Raw genomic sequence first — 19,359 nt, forward strand, 5'->3', positions numbered from 1 at the left:
ACTTTTGTAATCATCGCACAGAAAATACTAAGAAATACTGTTAGTATACGATATACTAGCCAGTCACTTGCTATCAGTATATCAAATGCTAAAACAAGTTGCATTGAAGTTTCAATGTTTCAAGGAGAATAATTTACCCTTTTAGCTTGAAACATTCGTATCTAACTCCTTAATTTACAATGCCCACTTTTTTCTTTTCCTCTATCCATACTCTAAAAGAAAGGAGTACAAATTAATACAGAACAAAGCACGAGTAAACCAAAGGAAACAGGAAAATATATCAAATTCATAGATAGCGGTTTGAATGTAACCTGAGAGCAGAATTAACAATGTTACATCGACAGACATAAGGCTGGGGTTCCATTACACATACTAGGGGGTGTTCTGAGCAAAAGAGAGCATCCATCCACCCTTCTGCTCCCCCTCATAGATTCCAGCCCCACAGGCTGAAAATTGGGGCACGCAAATACCTGGGCAGCTGCGTGCTCCAGGGTGTTTTCCGAAGTTCCAGCGACATTATCGACCCCTGAACAACCCCGCCGGATCATTTTTATCCTTGTAGCTTTCACTAAATTATTCTCCACTCGATTGTACAGGTAGACAATGGAACACTTGATTTGATTGTCGTTAGTGGACGATTAGAAACGGTAAGAATAACGAACTGGGCTGGCTTTTCATGAATTTCTTCTACTTTGTGCTCTGTATTCTTCGACAATTTTCTTCTAGTTACTAATTATTTCTCAAATTACATTTGGGTTGTTCAAGTAGGATTTAATAAACCAGATTGCGAAAATAAGATTATTTCAGTTCAGTTTAACTGAAACTTAGAAGTGAAGAGATGAGTTTATGTATGAAATGTAGGTACTGTTGGCATGAATGAATGAATAAGTAACATCTTTAGGAGTGGAACATGTAAGGATCTGAAATCCATAGGTGAAATCCAGCGTGAAAACTCGGGCTCGATGAAATCCTATTACTTTACATTGGACATTGTTCTGCTGTAATGCGAAACTGAAGCTTCCCCTCCCCAGAAGATGATCTAAAAATGCTGACACGTGCAATACTTTTGCTATATTCTTCCTTTTATGTTCTGTAACATTAATTTCTTGATAACTTTTGCAGAAAAATTCAGAATTAAATTAATGTTATAGTAACGGGGCCGTGAATTGGTGAATTTTCACCTCTGCTACAATTATAATTATTTTGTCAGACTTTAATATAACATATATTTCTCTTGGATGAATTTTTACCCATCGTACGAATTACCAACTAAAAAGCGAACATCTCTATAGAGAAGTTAATCGTCGACTTTAACATTAACATGGAAATTATTCATTTTCATTGATTTATTTAATTTACGTTGAATATATTAAGAGGATCAATTGGTTGTTTCTGATAAGAGAGTCTTTCGGCTTTATCCATGAAACATAGCGTATTCGTACAGTCTCGTGTAATATTGATTCGTCGGAGACGAGGTCGCAGGTGAGCCTTCCCACGATCGTTGTCCGGCACTGAGGCAAACGTCAGGGATTTGTCTGGAGATAGCCGCCATGCCTCCATAGACGAGTAAATATACGCTTTTACTCTTTGTTTCAGAAGAAATCAACAAACTTTCCATCCTACGTTCAAAATTTTCTTCGACGACCGCTTCAAACCAACTAAAAAGTGTATTTCAAGTTATATTAGTTCACAAGTAGGTATTCCTAAGAAAAAATACATTTACTCGAACAGATGAATAAAATCATATATTAGATTTTTATATCTGAAAATAATTCTAGTCGTGCGGTCTGTTCTTTGCTAATTGGTATTTTTACTAGTATTATTTTGAATGGTAAATGAAGAAATTGCTACTAATAGAAATATCTGAAACTGAACGGAGCAGCTGTAGCTCTCAGAAGGTACCTTCTCCAAACAATTAGATTCCTATTAAAGGATCCATACAGAAGGAACGGAAGGATCTGGAAACAGGAGATGCGTCGATCCAGTGAAACGATGCTGTCGTCGTTTACTCTTCTTTTATTACATGCTTCCGTATGCACAGTTACATTACAAAATCGTATCGCACAGTGATTTACATCCCTGGATTCGGAACCGATCCACGCGACTCCGTGACGACGCTTCTAAATGAATCGTGTGCACCAATGACAAACGAAACTTCCAGTTTTAACTTCCTTGATCGATGAACGAAAAATAGAGAGAGAGAGAGAGAGAGATTTGAGCGTATGATTATACAGCGTTGTTGTTAGAAGCGTCGTCTTTAGTCGGGTTAACTCCTTTTGCGAGCTCTCGTCCATCCCTTGCGCCTGAGGAAGGCCTTCAATCCTCTAGATTCGACAGTGTAAAATCTTAGCAGATGTACATATAAAAGTGAAACTTTCTAGGCATCCAATTCGAGGCAGAGAGCCTAGTCTCGTTGGCGCTGGTTCTCCTGAATTTAAGCCAGTGGCTCTTCTCACTATTCGACACACGTGTTCTTCACAGTATTACCATATTTTGTCCAATTTAAAATGACAAACTTAAAAAGAGATAAATGTAGCTTTCACATATAGATCATTGAGAATTTATTATATAAAATTGAACATCCGAATACTTACATTTTTTTTTTTCAAATGTTTTTTTCAAGACACTTCTGACACATTCTCAGAGTCGGTTTTCATAATAATAATAATAAAATAAAGATTCCTTTAGAACTGAAAGTCTTAGATCTGGAACCAAAGAACATATAAAGATAAAAGTTGTAATAAATTAAAAGCTAAAATTAGAATTCGTCGATTAAGCAACGCATAAAACAAAGTAACCGAAATAGAGCATTGACAGTGTTAAACTCAGGATGCCCCTAGGAAATGGACAAGATTTCGATGATGAATCGTTACACTAAACGCGTTAAAAAAACAATCAGCCTTTTCTCACGTTAGAAAATTCAGTTTTTTTTTTCCCCTGTGTGGAAACACATATGGCATTTCGATCGGTATGCTCCTTCCTTTATATCCTTACACGGGTACAATAATAGACGTACGTAGTAGAGGACAGTTTAAAGGTAGCTAGCCACGGAGCAGCCCCGGATTTTTAGCTGCTCATGTTTGTTTCTCACTTGAAAATATACAAAAGACTACCGGAGGACGCGGCAGCCTTTGAAGTGTCCTCGTGATTACACCCCTTTTTTTTTAATCTTTTTACATAAAGCTACCACTTTCTACAAATTGCGAGCTGTCCCAAGAACGTGGCCGTGTTTGACCCTTGACCTTTTTACAATACCTAGCACACGGTACGCTTTATATTTAATTGGCGCGTTTCTTGGGAAAACCAACAAGTGCATCGAGACAGATAAGCGTTCGTCTCCTTTCCATTTTCCAGTTTCTTTTCTCTTTCTCTTCGAGTAGAATTATTTTACAATTTGAGTTGCTTGTTTCTGTTCGCTCGTCCAGAGATTGGGAGGGATATCAGCTAACTCTCGTAGAAAAATGAAAACACGCTTCACAAACGGCGCCAAGATTGGTTCACTTGCACACTTATTTTTTTTTTTTTTCTTTTTTAATTCTTTTTTAACTGTCCAACAGTGACTCTTAGCGAAGAGATCTCGAGTATCAAAATGCTACGGGTACGATCTGTGCCAATATTTCGGCCAATCAAAGCATTGCTGCCGCCTGGACATTGTGGTTTCATAATTTACAAATGCCTGAATGTCTTCTAACGCCAGTTTCTTGGCAAACAAAAGTCTCGTACGCGGGACCAATGGGTCCTGTGTATTCTATTTCCACTGTACTCGAGCAGCCTCCAATTTATCGTTCGAATAAATAGATTTTTGCTCATTTGTTTCTCGCTGATTCGTCTTTCGGAACAATTCGTTTGTTCGAGAACATCATCGTGAGCGTAATAACTTCTTAATACCAACGAATCTAATGATACATCTAGCCTAAACGCATCAACTCTTGCGTACATAAGTATACACGTACCAAACATTTAAGTTACAATTAAACTACAAGCGAATAGAAAATCCTAATGGACAGAGCCACATTGGGTTTATACAAAATTTATCGGAGAAACATCTTTATCAAAACGTCTTAGTACAATGTTCGTCCAAAAGGTTTCAGTGACTTTGAGCGCAAAAACAATTTCCTTTCTTCTTGTCTATTCTGTATAAATCCAATTGCGGCCCAGAATTAGAGAAGACTTTGGTCAAATTAAAGTGAAATTTTCAAGCGACAAAAATCTCCGACAGTCGATCCACATTGGATTTAGGAACACAATAATTTATTTGTACACGAATAATTGAAAAGTGAACACAAAATTAAACGAGAGCATGGAAATGTCGAAATTAGGGAGCGACGTTCTGTTCAATTTACGTTTGTTTCTTTTTATCATCTTCGATCGAGGAAAGGTTTCATCAAGGCGATTCCAGTCCCAAAATCTCGAACAACTTTGTTTTCTAATACGTTGCTCGAGTTTAAAGGGAGTTCAATGATTCGATTGCAAAAATTTGGCACGGTCTGCTGTGTGTAAAAATATTATCGTTAACTGCTCTCTGTTTCAACACCACACTTAATACACGCTTTGTTCTCGCCTCTCTCTCGCTTTCTCTCCCTCACTCTCGCCCTTCTATCGTACCGCATATTATCTTAAACATACAGCGATACTACACTGAAATATAATAAACGCATAAAATACTCTTCATCGGTATAAACGCATTGTTGTCTTTGACGATCACCCGACGTTTTGGAAACCCTTTTAGAACTTTTGACTAAGTCATCAGTCATTAATACTCCTTTCTCCATTTATAACAGAGAACACCATATCTATATCGTACACCTTAAAAAAATTCAAATGTTAATTTATTTATAGGTAAAAAGAAATTTCTAAGAAGCTTCAAAAATTATAATTAATTTAATTTTTTTAGTATTATTGGTATTTAAGTACTATGAAGTAATGTAGTATAATAGGTTTGTTTAGGTTCGAAAATGTATGATAACTAGACTGTGAATGTTAATGCAAATCTATATTTTTATGAATAAGTATAATTAAAAAATTGGAACTCAGGCAAAAGTTTGTTTGATCTAATATAAATATTTTATATATTTTTTGCATCTATAAATTTGAATTGTATGAATGCATAAAAATCTTCAGTGATATAGTGTTCTATGCTGGATACAATCGAGGTACACGAAGAAAACTCGACAGAATTTTAGTAAATCGATTTTCCCTGAGTGATTGCGTGCCATTCTGAACGCTTGGTGTCCTCATGATCTATCACTAAATCGTATTATCAACGCGTTTATCGTACAATTTAAGCCTAAAGGTTCCTCTCGGTTCCCTTTAAAATCATTCGCCTATCTTTCCTCATCGAGAATCGTCTTTCCGCAAAAATAATACTTTCCGATCAAGAACACAACGTGGCAACGTTTTACACTACAAAATCTCATTTCCTACAACACAACAAAAAATATTAGTATACAAATCCTTACTAGCTAGTCATTCAGAACGAAAGAGAAATTCATGAATCTGTATTAACATTAAAACAGATATTCTTTTCAAACGGAAAGACAGATTGCTAGAAATGCTACTATTTTATCAATTCACTTATTAATTTTTTATTTTGGTGAACCGAGAGACAGAAAATTAGTCTCCCTATTATAATCATTTCCTTATTCTCAACGAATCGAATATCATTCATACAAATGCAGCTCTTATACTGAGCAAATGTCCCTTCATGAAATTTTTCATCAATTATTTAACAATGATTTTTTATTTATTTATTTATTTATTTTTTTTTTTTTTTTGATTATGCGTCTCGTATCGACAAAGGTCGAAAATTCAATATTCTTGATAGTCTAGTTGAAGTAAACTGTATGCTGCCATCGAGAAAGACAAGGTACAACAAAAAACAATCGCAAATGAACTCTTTATGCGAAAACGAAGCGCGTGTGCAACATTCTGTCTAGAAATAACTTTAACCGTTTCCTCAATTTCCGTGCAACGGTCGTAGTTCGATCATCCGCTCTGAAGAAACCATTCAAAACCATCATACTACAAAAAATTATAACTATTCGATCCGTTTCACGGCCATTTTCATTGATGGAAGGCAGTGCTCGAGTTAGATATCTAAGTATATAATTTTACATGTATAAGATTAGAATTTACATCGGTTCCAGCCGTGAGACGGATCAATTACGAGACATTTACAAATTTAATATTAAAGATGTAGTCATCTTTGCGAAGCGTCGACAGTGGTGCGCTAAAGAGAACCCGAGAAACGAATTTTCGTTTGTAAGATGGCAAAAATGAAATGTCTTCGTAGAAAAGATGGGTGACTTTGCCGTACCACTAGACTCATACGCAATTTTCCTTTTTTTTTCTTTTTTTATATAAAATTTACACCTACATCGTATTATTATTGCTATTCGTCGCGATAGATTAACTTATAGTCTAAAATTTGTACATCTGCGGATTTACTGTTTCGTCATACGATGTCGATGACAATGATGAATGATGATGATGATGTAAAGATTGTCTCAGACGTGCTCGATGACGTGCAATCAAAGGAAAAAAACAAAAAGAAAAAACGTGTCTCTATTTCTAAATTGCTTCTTTGTTCGAATGTGCAAGGCCTCTGTTATCGCGCTTGTATGTGAAGCTAACATAACGTTTGAACTGACAAAACTGCTCTCGAAAATTCACCAAGAAATGATAGAAACGTACATAACGCGTGTATTCGCACGCAATAAAATCGTGAATTACAAGTATTGATAAATGCAAATATTTTCTTTCCGCTGTGTAGAAACTTTCCTTAGTATGTATTAATCTATCGAATTGATCACACTTTATCGAGCAGAGACCAGTCAGAGATCGAACCAATCGGCAAAGAAGTACGAAGGACAAACGACTTCCCTGTGTTCGTATTTTAAGGATGGTAGCACGTTTCGCTCGGCGATGACATGTCATCACACCTGCTATCAGACGCAGCATATTCTTCCTTATTTTACATCTATCTTCAGCTGGGTTTTCCAGGTGGTCCATGGCTGGGTGGAGAAGGTCCATGTGAATGAAGATTATGAACATTACCTACTTGATTACTTGCCAAACTGGACATTGTGGGTTGATACATCGAAGGTATGTAATTGCTCGACGACTGTGGCACTGACCTGAAACATATCAAAGCTCCACCTACTTTCCACGGAAATACGTTTAGCTATACGACATTTTACTCAATAGTGCGATTTCCAACGTCACATTTTAACTAAATCAAATATTGCAAGCCAAAGAAAATAAAAGTGTCGATTTTTACCTTGGTACCCCGCGTAGAGGATCTGGTGTAACGGACGAATTCCTGACCACACCAGGATTACTAGCCGGCGCAGGGGAGACTATATTACTAGGCTGTCCTTGGTGGTACGCGCTTCCGGCCGGACTGTGTCTGTTTACATTAATTAGGAAAAAATAAATTCTGCAGTACCAGTACGCGTGATACTGAATACAGGACAAATATGTTACCTGATCGTTGGACTTGGCTGGGGCGCGACTAACGACGTCCTGTGTTGATACTGTGAAAGCGAAGCTGCAGCTGGAGGTGACGGATCCGGAGGCAGGCCATTTTCTAGTGTCGTAGAGTGATTACTGGAACTCGAGTGTGGCATGTACGTGTTGTTCACTCGTGTTTCCCTGCTCACCCTCGGTACAGGAGCCGCAGCTCCTGGTGGGACTTCGGGATGTGGAACATTAGGGTGCGTTGGGTTGACTGTTGGGTGTATGTTATTCACTATAATTTAAAACGATTAAATTTTCAAATGATTATTCCAAATATTAGATATGGAAAAATTCGAATAAATTACCTGGGTGAGCACTAGGCTGAGACGTCAGAGGGATTGCGAGTCTAGCGTTCACAGCCAATAAATGATCTCTCCTTTGCAGAAGACTATTTACATGTTCCTCTAACCTAAGGTTCTCTGCTCTCAATTGGTGAAGACACGAAAGTAAAGAAGCGACTGTGGAAAGAATTCGAAGTTTCAAGAAACTTTTTATTTAATCCATTTAAGCGTTAATAGATCAAACGAGCTAGGAAGCAACATACCTTACATTTTGATTAAATATTTTTGGTATACAAATTCATCATTGTAAAAAAATACAGTAAGAAGATGGTTCATGCATTTCTTTTTAGTTAAAAATCCCCGATTTTACCACACCCATGCGACTAAAAGCATATTTTTCCTTGCCGTACACTCACTATCAAAGTGTTGGGCTTGCTCCATCAAAAATTGGCTTCCTTGCTCCCATTGTCTCTCTAAAAGTTGGTCAAGCGTTTGGGGTATTGCTCCACTGCCTAAAGAACCGGTGCTGGTTGTACTAGCATTAGTGTTGGCGTTGGTGTTGGTATTGTTAGTGGCATTAAAAACCGAAGAAAATGATGTAGGCTGTGCACCTGTTTGATTGGATCGTATCTGTAAAATAATATATGAGGATAAGAACACAAAATCTCAAAATAGAAATTTTCTCCTTGTTTTATTTTGTTTTGAAGATACTTACAGATGCAATCACTCGACTGTGTAGCTGTGGGCCAACCAAATTCGTTGTAGGATTACTAGCTTCCGTAAAAATAGAATGTGCTTCAAGTTCCTGGGAAAGAGTATCAGACATTTTTTGTGCCATCGTGGAGGTTGGGTTCAACTGATTTCCTAGCATATGTGGTGCACTAACTCCATTCTGGAATCTGATAGATATTACAAATTAGCATATGTACCGTAATATAAAACACTTTATTATAGCAATCATCTTTATTTTTTACAATTTTATATCCTTCTCTTCTTTTGGGTTTGTGAGAGTCGGAGTACTGGATGCAGAGGGTGTTGGAGTTGTAGAAGCAGCGCTGGCGGCTTTCCGTTTCTTCCTTCCAGGCCCACTACTACTCATACTCTCAGAACCAGGACTGCTGGGTGGAGATTCCTTGACAGTAGGTCCCATGTTGTTTGCAGATCCAGAACTAATGTTACTAAAATGACCACCACTCAATGTTGGTCCTTGAATAATTGATGGTACAGGTGCCACAGTTACAGCAGGTGGAGGAGTTTGATGATTACTTCTTCCTCCTCGTTTAGATGTTGTTACCACTGCACTGCTAGATACTGATGTTACCACGGAAGAAACTGGCTGAGATTGCTGTTGTTGCGTCTGAGACTGTACTTGTGGCAGTGCTGGTTGACTATTCGATGATCCACGTTTCGGTTTTCGAGGCTTTTCTTGTTTATCTGACGATTGAGAACTGAGAAAGCAACGAAATGAAGATTTATTCAGTGGCATTGATTAACTGTATTTTTGTGCGGCCTTGAAACTAAGAATACTCGAAAAATTCTGGAAAATTGATTTGTTATATAAAATTAAAAACAAACGGACCGTTGCGCACTGCCATTTACATCACGTTACTCCTTTCCTTCGTTCGTTGCCCTTGAGGCCCCTTGAGGTAGAAAAAACAAACATAACCTCAAAGTATCCTTAAAGCTACAGACGAATCAGAGGACGTTAAGAAAATCACAGTCGTTCACAATAATTTCTGTCAGAATCTGATTACGATTTACATCACACAAAAGCGAAATAAAAAATTCTCCTGAATTCATTTTTGCATTCGTACAACTCGTAACTCGTCGTCGCGAACACCTTCCAATCGCCACGATGTTTTCCGGAGATTTTACATAACGCAGTCGCATCCTTGATGAAACGATATTTTGCACAGTACCATAAATCCATATGCAACAAGATTTTTTCTACCTGAATGTTTTTTACGAAACGCAAGAAGAGGTTAAAAACAAAGAGGCTTGTTTATCCAGCTAGTCAGCCATTTTGATACCTCCTGTTTTGGCGCGCATTTCAAATTACCCGCAACACTCACGATTTTTCTTAATTTTAACTTTTCTTTTTATATTACAAATACATACACGTATGTTACAAATATAATTATATTATATAATATTAATATTAGTTAAAAGGTTTCAAATGATAATAATAATATTAACGTTATTAGTAAATGGACATTTTACATAGGAACAAATATCAGTACCAAAACTTAAATGTAAACTTACCGAGACCTCTTAACAGGTGCTTCTTCAGATATAAATCTTTCAGAATTCGACATAGCACTCGTCCTCGGTTCCGTAGTAGCTGCGGTAGTTATGATACTCTGTTGCAATTGTTGGTATAATGTTGGAGCACTTGTCACCACACTCTGTACCGTATTGGACAACGAAGTCGCGGTCAGTGGAACAGATACGACTATACTATTCGATGTGGTTGTTGGTGATTGAGTAACAACCGATGATTGGGATTGCGTTATTGCCATTATCACAGGTGTAGTGGTCACTTCAGTGGTGATTGGAATACTTGACGATGACTGAATGGGGCTCTCCACCTTTAACTTAACAAAAAAATTTCAAAATATGAAACATATTGAAACACAGTTTGTAATGAAAATTATCGTATTAATTCTTATTTACTTTTTTCGACTTTTCCGGCTCAGTGTTCGTACTCAAACTTGTCGCTTCCGTTATGGTTGTCTGCACGTTATTACTCGATACAGCTTGCTGCACAACAGAACTCACAGCAACCACAACCGAACCGCTGGCTTCGGAACTGACTGATTGATTTGAATTTTCATTCCCTATTACCGTCGGCGTTCGCGCCCCTGTCTTTCTCTTTTTACTGTGGCTCGAAGTTTTGTTCGATGACGAGGAATTCGATTTCGTTTGTCCACTATTTTTGTGACTGGAGCTCGAGTTCGATCCGGATTTAATGGTAGCGGCGGCCACCGCGGCAGTGGTGGGCGCGGTGCCGTCATGTCCGAACACACTCTCCGATTGGGTGACGATCGTCTCTACGAAGTTGGAAGTGGTGAATTTACTGGAATTTGTGGTGTTGTCTTTGGGTGTATTACGGCCGCTACTGCTTTTGTCGTCAGCAACGCCATTTATTTCTAGACTTGGACTAGTATTCGATTTGTTTTTAGAATTTGTAGCTGATTTGGAACTCGAACTCTTTCGTTTACCACTTGACGAAGATTTTATCGGAGTCTCCGCTTCCTTTTCAGGAGACGAGTCTGACGAACCATTATCAGCGGGTATTGGTTTATAAGGTGGTATTGTTTTTACATTACCACCTTTTTTCTGTAAGTGAAACGATCAAATTGTTACTGGAATCGATCGATTCGATTTTGTCGAGATTTTGGTTTTAAACAGTATGACACACACCAATTTCGAGTAATGATGCTGACAATATCCACAGTATTTAACATTATCTAGATAATTGCCAGCTTCTTCACAGAGCAAACCAAGAGCCTGAGCACAAGTAACATGAAATTGCTGCCTGCAGCCAGTCTTGTTGCACTGCATACAGGCTCCCACATTTGCTCTACTACCTCTTCCTTGTTCCTCACAAATATAACATGACTGTAACAACCATATTACATACTTTATATTAAATAATCATTAACAAGTCTACCTCAATTTGGGATGTCTTTACCTTACTGAATCTTTCAGATGGTATCAATTGCAAAATAATTGGTTCCATTGTTGTCACGTTACCAAACCTAACTTCAGGTATATAAAGCGCACAAACCACATGTGCCCATCCAGCCTGATCGGTTCTCTTAAGAGCACCATCTCTGCTCGGACATAATTCGCAGCGCTGCAAAACAATTTGATACCCAAGTAAACAATGTACTTTTCAGATTAATAATTATGAAACTTACTACACGGGCACTACGTTCCTGCGACTCACACTTCCTGCAGTACCATGGTCCCGTAGGTACCGTAACGATACCATAACAAGCTATAACAACATTAGGATGTAACATTACAATTGTATACTCTCAATTCTAGGCATACAATTCTACGCAGAAGAAGAATCAACGTAGCAAACAAACCTTGGTGTACAGCAACTGTACAACCTTGGCCATCACAATACACCAGTGGATTTTCAGTCCAACCCCTCTCGTCAGAACACACGCAGCACCCTCCAAGCATCTCCTTCATGCTGTGTTCCAAGCAATTCGGAAGACGAGACTAGCATGAGGAGCTAGGCGAGCCGTAAACGGAGATGTAACGCGAGGTAACCTCGCTTTCGCAATTGCATCCTGGCAATGTGCGATTCCCAACTCGTTTCTTCTTTGACTATTCTCCCCGATGCTTGTGGACACGCGTGACGCATTCAACGGTGAATCGTGGCTTGGAATGCGCGACCCCACGTTGCCCGTTGCCCGCACGATTCCACACCGTGGGAACACGAAGCACCGAGACCGAGGCGCTTTCAGAATACCGTGCACCGGCTGTTCTTTAAAGAAATACCGTTTCGAAACGTGCTCGAACGGTTTGTTATTTACAACGGCGCTCTATTTGTTTCGCTGGTCGGCCATCTTATTTTGTTGTTGCGCCTTGCGTGCGCACGCGCAGCCGCGCGCTCTACCGCGAAAATGTTCAAGCGTGTTCAAAAATCGGCCGACGTTTACTTTCTTTATAGTAGCTTTTTTTCATCCGTGCTTCTTTCATAACAGTTATCAGACTGGATTTTTACGCACTTATGGGAAGTTTGGAGCTGTAAAAATGTACACAATACATGTAATATGTAAAAATATACAAAATATAAAACTATAGTATTTATCGTATTTGGTAAATGGAACAAAGTTCTATTTAAATACATCTTCTTTAGTTATATTCATAAAAATATAAAAATATATAAATTCAATTTAATATTATTCGCTATTTATAAAATTTCTTTTTTTCTTTTCCATTGAAATATGGATTCCAAATTTTCAATTTATAAAGATTAAATTATTTCTTTTTTTTATTTACCTATAAATTCTTACAAGCTTTCAAATTGATGCTATTAATATTTCTTCGTCAGAATTTTAAAGAATATAAAAGATTAGTTTGTGAAGGTTAGTTTAGAGATGAGAATGAATCACGTGCTCTATCAACGAATATGTTATGATCCGAATTCCAATATCGACCAATCAAAACCCTAGTTTACGATGCTACTTATGTGTAACACCTTCCAACAATTTACATTTAAGTAGAGTGAGTCCATTGCACGACTAATTGTGATGTAACGAGAAACATCGACTTATAACATATTTTTGTTACCAATATAAACAAGAAGTTACATAATATAGAACTATCAATTAAGGTATACATAAATAAAAGACAATAGAATAAACAGTAACTCTGCTTCAGGTGAAAGAGTGATTTAATGAATGAAATAAAAATACGATGGTAAAATAGATTTCTAACTTACTGACATCTTCATTTTTAAAATATTGAAACATAGAAAAATGGAATCAAATAACAATCAATATACTTTAGAATGGGCGAATGACACTCACTTATCGGAGATTTTATCTTTCTTACATGAAAATTTCGATAAGGAAGAGACCATGTTGAAAAGTTTGAGAGATAATAATTCGTTAACAATAGAGGATGAAGAATCGATGAGAATCGATCACGAGCGACTGATACGTGCAATTTTCGCTTTTTCACCTTGCATCATAGCCACAGGAAAATCATCGAAAAAAATCATCGGAGTAAACCTGATGATAGTTAGTAAGAATTCAAAGTCCGATGATGGTGCTGATGGCGTTTCCGCTGCCTTCAGCAACAATCCTCCTAAAAATGAATTAATGAAACGATATTTCAACTATTTAGCCGAGATCAGTGAAACGGCTGATTTATATGGGAAGTTTCCAAACTCCAAGGCAGCCGTGGAATTTTATGCGGTCGCTGTGGATAGAAATTATCGTAGACAAGGACTTTCAAGGTCACTAATGGCTGCAGGAATTTCTTTCGCGAAAAATACCGTGAAAGACGTCGGATTCATATTTGGTGTGTATACGTCTCTGTATTCGAAAAAAGCGGCGGAAAGACTTGGATTAAAGAGCGTTATGGACGTAGATCTTTTGCACTACAAAGATAATCATGGACGACCTATTTTTCAAGACACTCCGCCGCATAATGTTGTTTCTGTTATGGTCTTGCAACTTGTTTAAAATTTTCCAGATGGCATGTATCGTACAAAAGTATATGAGCTAAAATTGAATATTCCGTATCTTTCAGTTCTCATACGCCATTTAATTGTATAATAATTACCGTTTCTAAAAATGTATTATTAACGAAAATAATTGTTAATAAATATTACTTTGAGACAAATTATTCTGCAGTTTTATATTAAATATTAAATTAATTAAATTTCATACTAAATAATTTATCTATAATCATTGTTTATTATATATCAATTACTCGTATCACTGACTTAATTAGTACTTATTATCTACATTCTCTACTATCGCTTCAATACATTTGCCATCATCACTAGAATTAATTACCAACTGTAAAAGGTGTGAAAGACATTTCTGATTTATATTCATGCATCTTTACATGTTTGCTCGAGCGACCGATCAAACGCTAGTGCTAGAAACTGGACAGTTTAGTCTATTGCAACTTTCTTGTTTGACAGCCTGGATGGCTGCGATCCAATCGAACAATTCTTCTTCCTAAGAACATTCGTCATTTGATATTGCTATAGAATGCGATAACGTCAGCTACATAACCATATGATATCTTGTTCTGGGAAGTACCAAGACTGCACTGAAAGTCCCGCGAATCAAATTGACTATTTTACGTGTTACACTACGGTTATATCTTAGCTCTGCGCTACCAATTGCAATTCGCTAAAGTTGCCCTACAGGAGCGGAGTCGAAATTTTGGAACGCAATATATCTACAAACACATATAAAGAAAATTATACATTATTGTAAGTAATTTTAAATTCTTTTTACAACATTTTTGATAATAAAAATTGATATAGTCGTTGGTGACAATTCAAAGAAACTTGCCTCATGATTTATCTATTAATGAAGTATCTAGGTTGTCATCGATGGAAGTTTCCGGTAGTCGGTTTGAACTTCTCGCTTCTTCACGATATAGTTTTTTATGTCTTCGGTGATAAATTTTGTAAGAGTGTATTTCTGAAATGTCACAGACATTAGACATAATATTTTAATATCTGCTTTTCATTATTGTTTGAATTTTTTTAAAATTATTAACAAATACGAAATAACTAATATTGTCATCATAAAATAGAAAATACAGTACCTTCCGTTATAAAGTATTTTTTCAAAATTTTCCAACGATAAAATAAAAGAACGATGCACCCTCTCATGTTAAGAAGTAATATTCTCACTCGTACAATTTCATCGAACAATTCGGAGATTTCAAACTTAGAAATCCGTTAGCAGTGTTGCAACATTGTTTCACTCTGGATCGCTTCAATTATCATTTACAGAATTGCCAATTAATATTATCAATCGTAAAATCACTGATACGTTTTCACATAATCTATCTGCATCCATGCTATCCGCCAATTTTGGAAACCTTCAAAATTAACACGAACGTGCAAAAATTTTGCAAAAAGCAAATACATGGAACATATGTGGATCGTTTAGAGAAAGTTCTGTACTAATTGGGGATACTTCTGAAAAAAGCAGGTACAAATTAATGGTACAAGTATTCTACACAAATGACCTTGTTTGTTTCAAATGGCAGAACCGATGATCTTCGCGAAATTTAGAAATCGTGTTTTGCAGACTATCCAAGATAACTATATCTTGCGTGGTACTCTCCGCTTAAAATTTAGACGACTACAGCTTTAGGATTAACAATTCGATTGACAACAGAATCACACAGATATTTCGACAGGATTCGAAAGGATAGACTATGAAGTTCGCAAAAATATTTCTAGAAATGCTATTAGCAATTGGTTTATGACTTGATCCTACTTTTATTTATTGTATCTTTCTCTGCAATAAATTAGAAGAAAGTAAACAAGAGTTTATCTCGCGCGGTGGCAGCCTACACGATGTATCATGTCGCGATGGAACATATCTTTTGACGAAGAGAGCCTCTCTATATTATAATATTTATATTTATTATATTTATAGTTGCTATATAATAATATTAAAAAATATTTCGATAGACAAAGTGGCTAAAATCGCCATCCGAAGCATGCTGGACTTTCTTCGCAAAAATAGATTTATCTCCTACCAATCAATTATCAGTAGCATCTCTAAAACATTCTTCCTCCTTCGAACCGTGTCAAGAGATCCACCAAAAATTCCATCAATCGAATGGTTTGCCAGTGGAAAATCTTGAACGACGAAGAATTTCAAGTTTATGGCCACTGGTGGAGGCTAATGAACAATCTTGAATGAAGATTTGGCTCATTGACTAATTAAATTAGCTTTACACACGGTCAACGACTTCTGATGGCCTGTGGGTCGACTAAATTTATCTTTGCGGCACTTTCATCAGCCCCCCCCTCCCTCCACCCATCGCCAACAAGTTGACACATGACCTTGTATGCAGCTATATGGTTCCACTGACTCGCATATATCACGTTTCTCAAACGGGTATCGCATTGTTGTCGAGTATAATGGGTTCATTCGACTCCAAAGAATTCCTCGCTATCCGTTCGCCTCATAATAAATCGTAAATGTTATTCGTCGTAATGGCAGATGCATTTGCTTTCCAGTTGATAGAATTGTTTGAAAAATTGAAATTTCTTTATCGTGTCGGAATTGTGTGTTTGTTTTCGATCTCGTTCGACAGTTATTTTAAGAGATACGAGGATAAAGAAAACTGATGGAAAAATTGGAGAAATTCTAGCGCACGTGAAACGTGATAACATTGTTGGCGTGTCTTTCAAAACACGGTATATAGGTGCCGTTTTATCCATCAACCGATAGCTTGGTAATCGACGGTGTTAGGTCGCCTTGTATTCTCATAGAAGTGGCTGATCATGGTCAGTGTAGCGTGATCCAGCATTGTCTGCGCATCTGTCGGTCAAAATGAGGTGAAAAGGAATAAAATTAAACTGTAACTCGTTATTGAGAGTTATTAACGCGATTCGGTAGTTTTCTGGCAGACCACAGATAGTGAATCGAGTAATTTGCGTCGAAAGTTGTGATCCTAATTGTTTAACCAGTTAGCTGTTTTCGACGAGTATACTCGTCGTGAGAAAATGGCAATATTTTGCGTTATGGCGAGCTCTGTCAGTAATAGAATTACAAAATAAAACAGTCATTTCGTTTCAACTTAATTCTATATTATATGAGCCACACATGCTCTGTATTTGACGAGTATACTCGTCATCGCTTACTTTTTGCGACACACTTTAAGTACACACTTTCCAAAGTTCTCAAGGAGGTCACAACAGCTAACTGGCTCATATTAGTTGTATTGATTGGTTACAGTACTCCTTATATTAGTCAATAATGACCTTATAGTCATATTAGTCATATTAGTTAATAATGTTAATAATGTTAGTCTAATAATGACGTTCAGAGAACGTTTTCTTTTCTTTATGATTTATATAATATAAGAAGAAAATTTCTATTTGTAAGTATTATGTCGTATAGAAAGATGGAAAGAAAATTTTTCAGGATGCAATTGAGATAGGCAAACGTTTCCTTATTTATAAGTTCGTCAGTGTGTCCCATCACACATACTTCCCTTGTCATCTTTTCTAATCTAAATATAAAATAAACATTGCATTAGTTATTTTAAATAATTGTATTTGCGTTTAGGAAACGAAACGGAATGCCACCGTACCGAGTCTGGGGTTCCACAGAGGATAGGACCATCGACTTCGAGTCCTTGACGAACGAAACTCTGGAAGGAGCTCTGGATGTCATGAGAAAGAGCTTCTTTGTCTACGAGAGCGTATCCAGAGGTGTAGACCTACTCTCAGAACCTGGCGCATCAGAGGAACTCGAGAAACTTTGCCTGGATGCTGCCAAGGATGGCGTCAGTGTAGTGGCTGTGGACATATACAGTGGAGAAGTTATTGGAGTGGCTTTTAACAAGCTACAGGTAAATAAAAAGGATGAAAAAGCCAAATAATACTGCTAGATACGAGTTTGTACGAATATCTACGATAATTACCGTACAACCATTAAAAAGACACTGCCTTCATTGTTCAGGTCCTTAACAGTTCATCAGACAAGAGCGCTTTCGAGATATTCAGTGAAAACTGCAAGTACAAGTCGTCGAAAGCTCTAGTGGACTTCATGATCAACATAGACGCTAAGATGAATTTATTCAAGCACTACAACACCGACTGTATTTTTGAAATAATGTTCTTGGCTACTCTGCCGAATAATCAGAAGCGTAGGATAGGGGAACTATTGGTATCTACATCCATAGAAGTTGCAAAGGAGTTGAGAAAGGGAAAGGCCGTGAAGACACCAGTCACCATAAATGGCGACAATACGATACAGAATCTGGAAGCAGTGCCTAACCTAGTGTCTGCGATCATGACATCAAACTATTCACAAAAGATTTCAGCAAAGTGTGGATTCGAGAGCCTGGTGTCAACCAACTACAAAGAGTTCCAGTTTAATGGGAAATCTTTCAACGAGAGGATAGGGAACGAACACTTGAACTGTCTCCTAGTGGCTAAAAGACTATTTTAGATTGAATGTAACTAGTTAGGACACTAATTTATTATTGGAATGCGGATTTCTATGAAATTATGGCAGATCGAAAGATGCGAGGATGTATATAATGTGCAAGAATATATAATATAATAATATGCTAATATTGCTATACTGTTAGACGATACAAATCTCTGTGTAGATTCTATTCCTTTCTTTTTTCTTTTATAAAAATATGAATTTATATGAATATCCATAATCTACTTATTAAGAAGAAATTTGATACTGATAGGTTTATCTTTAGAGATACAATAGAAAATACATATTTTCTAGTATAAAATTGTACAATACGAAGAAAATTGGCTTAGTGTCTATATATAATTATACGACCTTGCGTTATTAAGTTAATCTGATTGTTGTAATCGAGTTTAGAGTGCTTGCACGCGATAAGGTAGCACGTGTATAGTGTGTTTGCAGATAATTTACTAATCAGTGAAGAGTACTAGTTAAAAATATTTTGTTACACACGCTATGTTTTATTCCATCACAACATACAGGAGAAACAAGTATTATTCAAGTATTATTATGTCAAGGGGTCTTTTACAATAAACAAATTGTTCTTTAACGATCCTCCTTTTGAATCGTTCTTTTATCTATCACGTCCAAGTACTCGACACGATAATCTTTATTTATGAACGTGTCCTAAATGATGTAAGCAGATCAAAGTACTCGCTTTGAAAAACAATAGTGCGTCGATTATAGTTCTACAACTTGTACGCAGATAACAAGAGCGTTTCCCCGATATGCATTAATTGGACGCTGAAAAGTGAAGCGGAGGCTGCTTATCAAGACACCAGAGCTGTGCCAACAAAGGCCTTAATAGACAGAGTGTAGGTCGCTTGGAA

The 19,359-nt window shown here is 37.0% G+C and overlaps 3 protein-coding genes across 5 annotated transcripts; 2 read left to right on the plus strand and 1 right to left on the minus strand.

The window, feature by feature from the left end:
* Positions 1-1,998: 1,998 nt before the first annotated feature.
* On the minus strand, positions 1,999-12,431 carry Alh (coiled coil domain containing protein Alhambra). 2 transcript variants are annotated; one of them, XM_072018533.1, is made up of 13 exons: positions 11,897-12,431; positions 11,723-11,802; positions 11,494-11,658; positions 11,223-11,420; positions 10,473-11,138; positions 10,062-10,393; positions 8,774-9,247; positions 8,515-8,698; positions 8,210-8,429; positions 7,824-7,976; positions 7,486-7,750; positions 7,280-7,408; positions 1,999-7,136 (listed from the first exon to the last, which is right to left on the minus strand). In XM_072018533.1, the coding sequence occupies exons 1-13, from the start codon at positions 12,003-12,005 to the stop codon at positions 6,986-6,988; spliced, it is 3,126 nt and encodes a 1,041-aa protein (XP_071874634.1). In that variant the 5' UTR covers positions 12,006-12,431; the 3' UTR covers positions 1,999-6,985. The 2 variants fall into 2 exon arrangements, with proteins under 2 accessions (XP_071874634.1, XP_071874635.1); XM_072018534.1 differs by having other exon boundaries at positions 8,216-8,429; positions 11,897-12,429.
* A 568-nt stretch (positions 12,432-12,999) lies between these two features.
* LOC139994811 (arylalkylamine N-acetyltransferase-like 2) lies at positions 13,000-14,171 on the plus strand. The gene has a single exon (XM_072017763.1). The coding sequence runs from the start codon at positions 13,301-13,303 to the stop codon at positions 14,009-14,011; it is 711 nt and encodes a 236-aa protein (XP_071873864.1). The 5' UTR covers positions 13,000-13,300; the 3' UTR covers positions 14,012-14,171.
* A 329-nt stretch (positions 14,172-14,500) lies between these two features.
* LOC139994810 (uncharacterized) lies at positions 14,501-18,676 on the plus strand. 2 transcript variants are annotated; one of them, XM_072017762.1, is made up of 3 exons: positions 14,501-14,775; positions 17,606-17,891; positions 18,002-18,676. In XM_072017762.1, exons 2-3 carry the CDS (start codon positions 17,619-17,621, stop codon positions 18,491-18,493), a joined length of 765 nt encoding a protein of 254 aa, XP_071873863.1. In that variant the 5' UTR covers positions 14,501-14,775; positions 17,606-17,618; the 3' UTR covers positions 18,494-18,676. The 2 variants fall into 2 exon arrangements, with proteins under 2 accessions (XP_071873863.1, XP_071873862.1); XM_072017761.1 differs by lacking the exon at positions 14,501-14,775 and adding an exon at positions 15,898-16,872.
* Positions 18,677-19,359: the final 683 nt, after the last annotated feature.

This window comes from Bombus fervidus, chromosome 15, assembly GCF_041682495.2.
Source record: "Bombus fervidus isolate BK054 chromosome 15, iyBomFerv1, whole genome shotgun sequence".
Classification (NCBI taxonomy): domain Eukaryota; kingdom Metazoa; phylum Arthropoda; class Insecta; order Hymenoptera; family Apidae; genus Bombus; species Bombus fervidus.